Below are 13,464 nucleotides of genomic sequence, written 5' to 3'. Positions count from 1 at the left end.
TGTATTCTTAATTGGAAACTGGATTGGAGAGATAGGTAGCTCCAAAGTATTAGTAGGTTATAGTTCCAAAGCTCATAAATTAATTAACTGGAATATAACTTCTACATGGATTCCAACAGATATTTCCCACCTGTGCACATCACTCATACTTTTGAACGGAGGTCCAGAGCAAAGAAAGTAAGGCCCAGAGAGAAAGAGAAACTAGAAAAAGGTCCTAATTCTCAATCCAAAATTTTCTTCTTCCCCAGAGGAATGACACAGGGACTGCCTAAAACTTTAGACTCAAACCCACTCCTCTCTCTACCAAAAGGGGCATTGGGCTTTCCCTGTGACCCCATCAGAAAAACCACATGAGAACACAAGATTAGCATGAGAGATAGGGAGGGAAAACTATTTCATTAGGTCAGCTGTTATTTATAAATTTAAAAACCGAACTTTGAAGAGGTGAAGTATTGCTCAAGCTAACAAAGTGAAGAAGCATCAGAGCTGGTGCCAAAAGACAGATGTTCCTCACACTCTGCACCACACCATTCTAGCATCTTAGCAGGACATCTGTGGCTCGAGAAATTTCCAACGACTTTTCAGAGATATTGCTTTTGGGAAAAGATTCTTAGAGGTGTGTTTCATTTTGGTTTTTTTCCCCTGATAGCAATTCTTGATGAAAGTAAAATATGCCATCACAAATTTATTTAACAAAATGTCGGAAAAAAATTAAAGACAAAGAACACTTTTGATTTAACCTAAGTCTGCAGACTCATTATCTTCACTGTTAAAAAATTTTCACAATGAAAAGAATAAGTTGGTAAAAATGACTTTGGTACACTCTGGTTAAAAAAAAAACAAAAGAACAGTTTGGAAAATTAACTGTCTTAATTGAAAGAACTGAAATTTACTAAATAATACTTTTTTTTTCTCCATTACACTTATTAACATGTGACAGTTTTTATGCTGTTATTGGCCATCTCCTTCCACTGGATTGCAATTTCGATGAAAGCACAAATTTTGTCAGTTTTTTTCACAGCTGTATTCCCAGCACCTACAACAGGCACAGGCCCATAGTAGACATCTGATAAATATTTTTCCACTGTTGAATGAATAAATGTTAAGTGAGATTTCCTTGCAGCAGAGTATTCATTACAAGACTGCTTCTTGAATGAACCTTCATAGATTGGAAATACAGTATAAAAGCAGAATTCAGTGAAGGAAGCTAAGTCTGGGAAAGGAAGAGTCTAGTGAGTGATCTTGGCTGATGGTGTGAAAAACAATCACACAGCAGAACACAAAGCAAAACGAAATTTAACACAGATGTCATAAGTTTCTTGCATTTAGACTTAGGCACTTAACCAACAGGTCAGTGTCCCTGTGCTCACAAGTACATGAGTGTTCCCTCTGTGTGTGTGTGTGTCTCTTTTACTTTACTTTAAAAGTAATTCCAGGGACTCCCCTGGTGGCACAGTGGTTAAGAAGCCACCTGCCAATGCAGGGGACACGGGTTCGATCCCTGGTCCAGGAAGATCCCACATTCCGCGGAGCAACTAAGCCTGTACGCCACAACTACTGAGCCCGCGTGCCACAACTACTGAAGCCTGTGCGCCTAGAGCCCGTGCTCTGCAACAAGAGAAGCCACTGCAATGAGAAGCCTGCGCACCGCATCGAAGAGTAGCCCCTGCCCGCCACAGCTAGAGAAAGCCCGTCCGCAGCAACGAAGACCCAACCCAGCCAAAAATTAATTAATTAATTTAAAAAAATAAATAAATAAAAGTAATTCCAAAAACCTTGGTTATCTGAATTTTCTACTTCAAAGTAGATGAGACGTTAGCGCTAAAAGGGTATCATAGTTGAAAGAGACAGTCTGGCAGCCCATATGCTGACAACCAGGGAAAAGAAAATAAAGCAGACACCAAAAAAAGCACAGGAATCTGGTATCATTTAATTTCAATTCAAATAAATCCACACACAAATAATATATAATTTCCCATGAAAGTTTTGTTATTTCAGAACATAGTAAATGATTTTCATACTGACGACACTTATAATCAAGCTTAGACTATGTTCTGTAGACTCTGCTTAAAGGCAACAAGGAACTATGTCAATCTTTATTTTTGCATTCCGTAACATCTTACAGAAAAACCCGAACCAACATTTTTGGCCAGCCCAGTACCTTTCTGGGGTTTTGTTTTGAGGCTCTATTATGTGCCAGGGCCCACACTAAGTCCTTTACATACAGTTTCTCTGCTAATCCACTCAATAACCCTGTAAGGAAACGTGTCTTCCCATTTCCTAGATGTGAAAACTGAGGCTGAGGGGGGGTAAGTACATGTTCCAAATCAGAAAGATAGAAAGTAGTACAGATGGGATTCAACTACAGATCATGTGTTCTTTTCACCATAACAAGCTGCCACCACAACACTAACAAACCCAGGGAAATGATGTACTAACTGTAAGAACCATACACTGCAGGAAAACGTGGCTTCTTGGCCAAAGAATTCAGCATGGCTTCCGAAAGTCATAAACCTAGAATCCAGAACTGTATTTGCCAGTCTTTTTCATTCATTCTCTTTCTTTCCTGTGGTTTCAAAAGACTGAACACTTATTTGTGCTAGTTAATCAAGGGATTCAACAATATTTTTTATGTGCTCACCTTGTACAACACTGTAATGAATACTGGTTATTTCACTCTTTCACTGATTATTCCATTATTAACCCTCAAATATCTTCTTTACCTTTTATTCAATGAAAGATACAGAACTATCACATTATAAAGCAAGAAATGTGGAACATTTAGACGAATATGGGTGATGTGGATGAAGGTAAAACAAAGTGGTGAGAAAGGGACTTCCCTGGCAGTCCAGTTGTTAAGACTCTGTGCTCTCAATGCAGGCGGCATGGGTTCAATCCCTGGTGGGGAACTAAGATCCCACAGGCAGCATGGTGTGGCCAAAAAAACCCCAGAAAATAAACAAACAAAAAAAACAAAGTGGTGAGAAAATATCAAAATGCAGATTTCACAACTGGAAATTCAACTTTGTAACAGTTACCTTGCAAATGTCACCACTTTTTTTTTTTTCTTAAAGTTCCCTACCAGAAAGACACTTTTCAGAAGTACTTCTCTGGTAAGAAGTAGTGGGGTATTTCAGACTAGAAATACATGTTCTCCTCTGTAACTTAAGAAATTAAGATTAGATATTACTGGACTAGTTTATAACCTTCTGCTTGTATGAAGTTCCAACTTACCATATCTGTGCTAAAACAGGTTGAGGTAACCCAGATTGAAAAAAAAAGTTTCTAGCTTGATCACCTGTAAATTAAATGGAAAAAGTTTTAGAAGAAAACAGCAGCTGACAGAAAACCACTTATGGCAAAATTACAAAAAGAAAAAGGTTAATAATCCTGTAAATACTGAACTGAATACATTTTAAAAGCCAAATGGTAAGTTTATAAATAACAGTAAAATGAATCCACCAGCACTGACTTTAGAATGTAACACTTAAAAAAAAATCATCTCAAAAAGGGCCTACCATTGTGTAGGGGTAGAGTGTCCACTTTAATTAATCTGCTAGTAATTAAGATGGTAACAGCTGCACATTACAACAAAGTGAACCTACAGAAATCGTCAAGAAACTCATGACCCATACTTACACTTTACAAAAGAGTTCTTTGCCATTCCCATTTACCTACACTTCAGATTTTTGGTACTTCTAACATATTTATGGAGATTTAGTAACAATGATTAAAAGAATCCCATGGAGGACTAAGAAATAGTAAGTTAAAGAGAACTGAAACAAATACACACAAAAGCAAGTTCCCAGGAAATCTAGATCCCATTTTTTCTAAAGCTAATTCCCGAAAAGTAATCAAACAGGAAAGAGATTAGGAAAAGCAAAGTACAAAAGGATCTTTAAGGACATAACAATAAGAAAAATTTTTTTTAATGTTCATAATCTGTTAATTTACTCAAGCCAGTTCAAGATCAGAATTAAGGAAGTGTTTTTGCTCAAGGATCACAGTCCAATGCTACAATTACTTAAAGAATGTGGTCCATTAATCTTAACCAATTCCCATCAGTGATATGCCTAAAACAGTGACTTGGCGTCCATTAAAAACTGCAAAAAAGACTTGAGTGCATTGGAGGAGAAGCAACTGTAAAAAATACAGACTCCAGGTTAAGGCAAAATAGGCAAAGTGTACCCTTGATCACATGTGCCCACCTTCGCTCTGCATAATAGATTTTCCACAGATATATGCACTATGATAAGTAAAAATATAAAAATACTGACTCCAATTACCAGTAATAAATCCAGATATTGGCTTTAAACTATGGAACTGTTGATCATGCTTTGCTCTTTCCTCTACAGTTATGGCCCAAATATCCAGGCTACCTACAATCCAAAGAAAAGACAAAGAAATTATTCAATGAGAAAAGAAAAACAAAGTGCTCACACCCACAGTTTCCACAGTACCTTAAGATACTGTCAGTATGTTATAAATGATTTGATAAGTTAACATCTGTTTGCCCTTGGAAGTTTTGAATATAAAGTTAGAAAGCTAAAAGTAGACATATACACACTACTATATATAAAACAGACAACTAATAAGGACCTACTGTATAGCACAGGGAACTCTTCTCAATACTCTGTAATGACCTATATGGAGAAGAATCTAAAAAAGAGTGGATATATGTATATGTATAACTGATTCACTTTGCTGTACAACAGAAACTAACACAACATTGTAAATCAACTATACGCCAATAAAAATTTTTTAAAGGAAAAAAAAAAGAAAACTAAGAGTAAAGCGCAGGCCAAAAAAAAAAAAAAAAAAGATATTAGCACAAATTCTTTTTTTAAAAACTTGTCCTATAACCCTGTAGTTAGTAGGACTGTATGAAGACATGTTAATAATCATCATTTATTTACATAAACAGACTGATATACAAATCAACAGTCTAATTTAAAACAGTATTTTCAGATGTCTTAAATGCCGCAAGTGAAAGTTATGGAAAAATTGAGCTTCACTAAATTAGTATCCTATGTGATTCCATGAAAATCTTTTTGGAGTGATAAAATATTCAAATACTAGATTGTAGTGAATTTTATGGCATGTAGATTATAACTCACTGAAGCTGTTTTTAAAAATGGGTATCCTGAAAAAAACAATGGCAAACCAAAGGGAACAGGGTTTAGGTCCTTCTTCAGTTTCAGTTCTTGGACTGACCAGATATCCCCTTGTTTGTGAGATTGTCCTCACTTTAGTGTTAGGTTTTCTCAAACGAATTCACCAAATAACTCTAGATTACATAGGTAGAAGGTTTTCAAAAGTTCAGACATTTTCCCAAAAGGTGGGAACAGGCAGTATGTGAATGTGCCTAGCATACAAGCAAAATGTCTAAACACTGAAATCTCCCTTCTCTGCACGGTCTGATATGACAGCGACAGGCAGAGCAGCAATTCATTCAGCCACTGAAAACAGACTTGCTGAACACCTCCTATGTGCCACACACTGCGTTAGACATTAGGGATAAGATGGTGACCGAAACAGATCAGATCCCTTCCCTCACAGGCCTTACAGTCCTGCAACTTCTACTGCCCTGTCAAAATCTGTCAAACAGAAACAAACCCCACCAAACAAGCAAAACAAAACAAACAAAAAACTTGCTCAGTAATTAAGAAGGGGGACAAAAACAAAACAGAAAATAAAACAGTAAGACTAATGGTTTTGAAAATGTTGCAGACTTCTGTACTAGAATCTCACAGAGACTTTTACACATGTGATCACAGAGATGGGGCTTTATGCTGCCTTACTCTCTTCATGGTGGCTAGGTTCGACAGCTGCCAAGAGAAATTCATTCATATGGCATGCTCTCTTTAAAACAAAACAAAATAAAACAAAACAAAACTTGGCCAGTAAGCAAAACCAACATTTAACACTTTCCTAATAATCTTAGGGAAAATTACCTGAAAAACACATTTTACGCAGATTGATGTTTCAAGCAGATAAACTAAAGTAAAACAAAAATGTCATGCTTTAAATCCAGTCTAAAGAAAAAGTACAAAATAAATGACCCAGTCACCTCAACAAATAAATTGCAAAACAAAAAACCAAAAAAACAGGGATGGAGAAGGGTTCACTAACAAAGCAACTTAGGAGACACATGAACTAATTGCAATGTATGTGTCTTGTTCGGATCCTGATTTGAACCAACCAACCGTAACAACAACAATGAAAAATATCTAAAGACTATCAGGGAAAATATTAACACGGACTTGATAGTTGAAGACATTAAGGAATTACTAGTAACTTTACTGGAGTGTCAACAGTATTGTAGTTATATCTTTAAAAGTGTTATCTTTTAGAAACACCCACTAAAGGGTTTGTGGATGAAATGATCTGATATATGAGAGATGCTCAAAAGAATCCAGGTGAAAGTATATTGGCCATTAGTTGATTGATAATCACTGAAACTATATGATGGGTTGATTATATTATTCCCTCTACTTATGTGAATATTTGAAATTTGCCATAATACTAAGTTTTTAAAAATGCGATTCCAAAGTACATTAAAAAAGGAAAATCTTTGAAAACTTACCACCAAAAGGTGTTGGAAACTGAGCCATGGTTCTGTTACTTTCACCTTGCTAATCGACGCCTGTAATTGAAATGCAACATTTAAGTTTATGAAAACTTCACTCCTAGGTACTTATAAACACACTAACACGCTGTCTTAATGACCTGAAGACTGATACTAGAGTTAGGGGATAGCACTGCAAATGAATGTTACAACTAAGGGTTCATTCATTCATTCCTTCTCTGCACAGTTTCTCAGTCCCAGGTGCAATGATGGGCACTGAGGAATGTGAACGAAAGACTCTCCGGCAACAAGAAGCTTTCAGTCTGGTGAGTGATACTATTAGCTCGGGACAGCCTATTATCTCATTAACTGTATGTATTGTTGTATTTGTTATTTTTTAAATATATCTTTTTTCTAACCATCTACATATACTAGTGCATCTGCTTCATGGTTACAACAATTGCTCTTTTGAACGAGCACTTAGTACGTGCTGGGCACTGTCTTGTCTCTCCGTTTTTTTTTTTTTTGGCTGCACTGTGCATCATGCGCAATAGTTCCCTGACCAGGGATCGAACCTGTGCCCCTGCAGTGGAAGCGCTGAGTCTTAACCACTGGACCGCCAGGGAAGTCCCTTATCTCTTTCCATCGTATCACAGCCCTATGACATAGGTACTATATTACCATTCCATACTATACACGAAGAAAATGAGAATCAGAGAGGTGAAGTAATTAGAACAACATCACACATTTGGTGACCAAGCTGGATTTGAGCAGGGGCAGCAAACTCCACAGCCTGTGTTGCTCTTATGAAAAACATTGTCTGCAATTGCTGCTTTAAAATGCATATTACACTAATGTCTGCCCAGAATACCAAACATAAACCCAGGCTCAAAGATCCCCATCAGGCATTATTTGCTCATGAACAGTCAACGTGAAACCAAGCCAGTCCTCTTCCCCAACTAAAAAAATCCAAACTTAATATTTTTCCTTATGTTTAACTAAACAACATGGTAAATGCACACAGTTAAAAATGAATACTAAATAGTAACAGAAAAAAATTAGATAAATTTAGAATTAAAAAGTGACAGTCCCTTTGCCCTAATACTCCTCAATTTCATCTGTCTATGGAATTTTAAAATTCCAAAAGCTCTATCTTGTTCTCAACTATTTATTCCTAGTGTTCTCCCCCCTCTCTTTTTTAAATGGACACAACTTCTTTTTTATTCTTCTGATTTTTTTTTTTTTCATTTTACTCTTTAGTTTTCTTCTGTTTCTTGCATCATTTGATTCCTTTTTTGTTTGCTCACTGATAGTTTGTTTGGGGTCATTCTCTTTCACTTTTGAGGCTTTCCTCATACATCTGGTGATCCTTGGATGCACCTTCATATTTAAGAGGGAGGCACTAAAACAATGCTCAGAAGCTGGGCATGGGTGGCAGGTTTGTTCATTGATGGGCTTCTCCCTATGATGATCAGATATATCTAGTCACCTGTTCATTGGGATCTCTCCAAATGTCAGTAGGTAGATTTTTTTCTATTGAAGCTATTCAGCTAGATGTGGTATTCCAGCTGGCTTCTGGGGAGGAGTGGAGAAGGGAGAAAGAAGTGAGGGGCCTATACTTCAGTGGGTGGACTTGTATACAATCCCTTTATTTTCAACCCCATGTTTCACCCCTCTAGTCTGGAGCATCTCTGGCCTAGTGCTCTTCACATCTCCCCAGAGGAAGGGGGCTGACGTAGTCACCTGTCTGCTGGGGGTGCAGGAGAGAATAGTTCAAAATGTCTGAAACACAGACTGTTGAAGAATTTCGATTTTTAGCTGCAAAACTGACCAAGGAATGCCAGGAGCCTCCAATCACTCTGAGCCTGGGACAAGCTGGCTTGACCTCACCTTTATTTGTAGGCACTGTTTATCCACCTCTGAACTCAAATTAACACTCTTTTCCAAAGTTATGTTTCTTTTTACAAAAAATTGTCAAAATCTTTTGTCACTGGGGACTTCCCTGATGGCACAGTGGTTAAGAATCCGCCTGCCAATGCAGTGGACACGGGTTCAAGCCCTGGTCTGGGAAGATCCCACATGCCACGGAGCAACTAAGCCCGTGCGCCACAACTGCTGAGCCTGCGCTCTAGAGCCCGCGAGCCACAACTACTGAGCCTGTGTGCCACAACTACTGAATCCCACGCACTTAGAGCCTGTGCTCCGAAACAAGAGAAGCCACTGCAATGAGAAGCCCGTGCACCACAATGAAGAGTAGCCACTGCTCGCTACAACTAGAGAAAGCCCGCACGCAGCAACGAAGACCCAAGACAGCCAATAAATAAATAAATACATACATACATAAATTTATATTAAAAAAAAATCTTCTGTCACTATCTTCTCTACTGTCTATTCTCTACTTCTGTCAATATCTTCTCTACTATTATCTTTTTCCTTAGGAGTTAACATCTTTTAGCTGCCTATGTGATTATGGCAGACATCAGGGAAGGAGAAGAGAAAACACATGTGGTCAAGCCACCACAATGAACTGAGTCCAGTTATGAAGCAGGCCACTTCTCATTGCCAATTCCCTTTAAAAACTACAGCTGCTATTCTGTTCTTCCACTATTTCTCAGTCAATATATTATATAGGTAAGCTTGATAATTTTCCAAAAAATTTTAGTGTTTCACCTCACTTAATCTTCATAATGTCCTTGAAATTGATAAGTCATACGTCTTTTGAGCTTTATCCCCCCAAAATTACAGAACAAGATTGTAAAGAATATGCAAAAATTCTTCACCAAAGAATTCAAAACTGAAACTCAAAAATATATATAAAAAAGGATATATGTTGGCAAAAACATAAAACCAAGGGTTTATGCAGAAGTCAAGGTTAATTTAATATTTGAAAATAAATTAATGTAATCAACCATATTAACAGAATAAACCAAAAAGCTCATATGATCGTTTTTCCATAAATGTGGGGAAAAAAGCCTTGACAAAACCTCAACACCTAGGAATGATAAAAACTCTCAGAAATCTAAGATTAGTAGGAAACTTCCTCAAACAGATACAGGGCATCTATGAAAAACCTACAGCTAGCATCATAGTTAAAGGTTAAAGACTAAATTTCTCCCCCCAGAGATCAGGAAGAAGGCAAGGACACCTGCTTTTACCACTTCTATTCAACATTGTTTTGAAGGTTCTAGCCCTGAAATAAGGTAAGAAAAACAAACAGACAAAAAAAAAAAAAAAAAAGAAGACATAGATTTTTTTTAAATCTATAAAACTCTATTTACAGATGATATAATTGTTTACACAGAAAACCCCAAGGAATCTACAAAATAGTACAATAAGTGAATTTGGCAAAAACACAGGATGAAAGGTTGATATCAACTGAATTCTTACATATGAACAACAAATAATTGGCAATTGAAATTAAGACAAACAATCCCACTTACAGCAGTGCCAAAAAAATGTAAAAGTCCTAGGTATAAATTTAACAAAAGACATCCAAGGCCAAGGTCTCTACGCTGAAAACTACAAAGTATTGCTTAAAAAAAGAAATTAAAGAAGACCTAAATAAATGGAGAGATATACTATGTTAATAAAAAGATTCAATATTGCTAAAATGGCAATTCCCGCCAAATGGATCTATATATTCAGTGCAATTCCAATTAAAACTGCAGCAGGCTTTTTGAGTAGAAATTGGCAGGCTGATATTGACATTTACTTGCAAATGCAAAGGACCTAGAATAACCACAGCAATTTTTAAAAAGAACAAAATTGGAGGATTTATTCTACCTGATTTCAAGATTTACTAAAAAAGCAATGTAATAACCAAGACCTTTTGGGACTGATGTAAAGGCAGACATACCAGATCAATGGAACAAAGAGTTGAGAAATAGATTTACATATGTTTGGTGAATTCATTTTTGGCAATGGCAAATCACTGGAGGAAAAAAGTCTTTTCAACAAACCGAAGTAGATCAACTGGATATGGGGAGGTGGTGAAGGCGGGAGGGGGGAACACCAATCCTACTTCACAAAATACACAAAAATTAATTCAAAATGGATCAAAATTTAAATTTGGCCTAAATTTAAAACCATATAGTTTTACACAAAAAAATTCTAAAAGACAGAATATCTTCATGACCCTTGGGCTAGGCAAAAATTTCTTAGAACACAAAAAAGCATGATTTATTTTTTAAAAAAGAGAGAGAGTGGGAAATTGGGCTTCATCAAAGTGAAATGTTAGCTCATTAAGAAAACAAAAAGGCAAGCCATAGACTGGGAGAAAACATTTGCAACACATACATCAGACAAAGGAGCTGTATTCAGAATATATAAAGAACTCTTGCAACCTAAAAGTAAATAGTAAGACAAACAACTTAGTGAGGAAATTGATAAAAGATGTGAACAGACACTTCACAAAATAACTCTCAGAAACAGCCAAGAAACACATGAAAAGGTGATCAACGTCATTAGCCATTAGGGAAACTAAACCAAAGTGATGTGCCACTATGTTTCCACTAGAATGGCAAACATGAAAAAGACTGAGCATACCAAGTGCAGGCAAAGATGTGGAACAGCTAGACTCTGCTGGTGGGAATGTATGATGGTATAATCACTTTGGGCAACAGTTTTCTTAAAAAATTATACAGCCACCATTCAACCCAGCCACTCTACTTCTCTATATTTAGCTACGAGAAATGAAGATTTCTATCCACAGGAAGATTTCTACACATATCATATCAACTTTATTTTTAAGAGCCAAAAACTAGCAACCCAAACAACTGATGAATGTATAAACAGTGATATACCCATACAATGAAATACTATTTAGCAGTAACAAGGAACCAACTGTTGCTATAAGCAATAACATGCATGAATGTCAAAATTACTATGCTTAACGAAAGAAGAAGGTATACACACACACACAGTATAACTCCATTTTTGTAAAAATTTTAGAAAATATTAACTACTCTATAGTGATAGAAAACCAATCAGTGATTGCCAGGAGATGAGAGTAGAGGAAGGGACAGAATATAAAATTACAAAGAGGCACAGGAAAACTTCAGGGAGGAATGGAAATGTTTGCTATCATGATAATGGTGATGGTTTCACAGGTATAGCCATATGTCAAAACTGATCAAACTGTGCACTTTTTTTTTAATTAATTAATTTTTTGGGGGGGTGGGCTGCGTTGGGTCTTTGTTGCTGCGTGCGGGCTTTGCTCTTCGTTGCAGCGCGTGGGCTTCTCATTGGGTGGCTTCTCTTGTTGCAGAGCACGGCTTCTAGGTGTGCGGGCTTCAGTAGTTGTGGCTCGCAGGCTCAGTCGTTGTGGCGCATGGGCTTAGTTGCTCCGTGGCATGTGGGATCTTCCCGGGCCAGGGCTCGAACCCGTGTCCCCTGCATTGGCAGGCGGATTCTTAACTACTGTGCCACCAGGGAAGCCCAAACTGTGCACTTTAAATACATGCAGTTTAGTGTATTGATACTTCCCATTAGGTCACAAGCCACAAAGAAAATTCTAAAAATAAAAGTCAAGAGTTTGGCAATCCTAGCAGTTGAATACAAACTAGAATATCTACATTGGACTATCTTCTTAAGTAGTTATTTCCAATAACTTTCAACAAGTATTTTATCTTTAAAACACACATAAAAAAAGACTCAACTTTAAGCTCAAGTTAAAAAAAATGGAAGGGATAGAACAAATAATGGACAGACAATACGGCTTTTGAGCAAGAATACTTAATATAATTAAGGAGTTTACAATGACCTCATTTGACTCAATAGAAAAATAATGATAATAATAACAACAACAACAATTTTTAAATGGGCAAAAGACCTGAACAGACACTTTTCCAAATAAGACATACAAATGGCCAACACGTACACTGGAAAGGTGCTCAACATCACTAATGGTCAAGGAAATGCAAATCGAAATCACAATTAAATATCACTTTACTCCTGTTAGGATACCTATTATCAAAAAGAGATAACAAATGCTGGTGAGGATGTGGAGAAAAGGAAACCCTTGTGCACTGCTGTTGTGAAATGTAAATTGGTGCAGCCACTGTGGAAAACAGTATGGAGGTTCCTCAAAAAATTAAAATAGAACTACCATATGATCCAGCAATGCCACCTCTTGATATATATCCAAAGGAAATGAAATCATTATCTCAAAGAGATATATGAACTTCCATGTTTGCTGCAGCATTATTAACAATAGTCAAGACATGGAAACAACATGTGTCTGTGGATGTGTAAATCAATACAGAAAATGTGGGATACATACACAATGCAATATTATTCAGCCTTAATAAAAGAAGATCCTGCCATTTGTGACATGGTTAAACCTGGAGGACATTTTGCTAAGTAAAATAAGCCAGACACAGAAAGACAAATACTATGTGATCTCACTTATAAGTGGAATCTAAACGAGCCAAACTCATAGAATCATAAGGCAGAACAGTGCTTGCCAGGGGTGGGAGTAAGGAATGAGGAGACTTGGTCAAAGGATACAAACTTTCAGTTATAAGATGAGTAAGTTCTGGGGATCTAACGTGTAGCATGGTGACCACAGCTAATAATACTGTATTGTATACTTGAAATATGCTAAGAGAATATATCTTAAGTGTGCTCACCACACACACAAAAAAATGGTAGATAAGGTGTGGATGTGTTAATTAGCTTGACTGTGGTAGTCATTTCACAATGTATACACATATTGAATGCTGTACCCCCTAAATATATAAACTTTTAATTTGTCAATTATATCTCAAGAGAGCTGGGGGTAAAAAGGAGTTTATAATTAAACAGGGGATGGAAAAATCACATCAAAAATCTGTGTGTATGTGTGTGGGCAGAGGGAGAGAGAGAGAGAGAGAGAAAACGTAGGTGACAAATAATAA

At 36.8% G+C, this 13,464-nt stretch overlaps 1 protein-coding gene across 3 annotated transcripts in view; it reads right to left on the bottom strand.

Moving 5' to 3' along the window:
* The window catches only part of ITSN1 (intersectin 1), a 221,103-nt gene that overhangs the window by 154,359 nt on the left and 53,280 nt on the right, over positions 1–13,464 (bottom strand). For all 3 annotated transcript variants that reach the window (XM_068547009.1, XM_068547010.1, XM_068547011.1), the window contains 3 exons: positions 6,587–6,646; positions 4,287–4,379; positions 3,235–3,298 (listed from right to left, as the gene is read on the bottom strand). In XM_068547009.1, the coding sequence (XP_068403110.1) occupies positions 3,235–3,298; positions 4,287–4,379; positions 6,587–6,614 (185 nt within the window). In that variant the 5' untranslated portion in view covers positions 6,615–6,646. The remainder of the gene's footprint in view (positions 1–3,234; positions 3,299–4,286; positions 4,380–6,586; positions 6,647–13,464) is intronic.

Source organism: Eschrichtius robustus, chromosome 6, assembly GCF_028021215.1.
Source record: "Eschrichtius robustus isolate mEscRob2 chromosome 6, mEscRob2.pri, whole genome shotgun sequence".
Classification (NCBI taxonomy): Eukaryota; Metazoa; Chordata; class Mammalia; order Artiodactyla; family Eschrichtiidae; genus Eschrichtius; species Eschrichtius robustus.
Note: the sequence above shows the minus strand (reverse complement) of the source record. Positions and strands in the feature narration are given on the sequence as shown.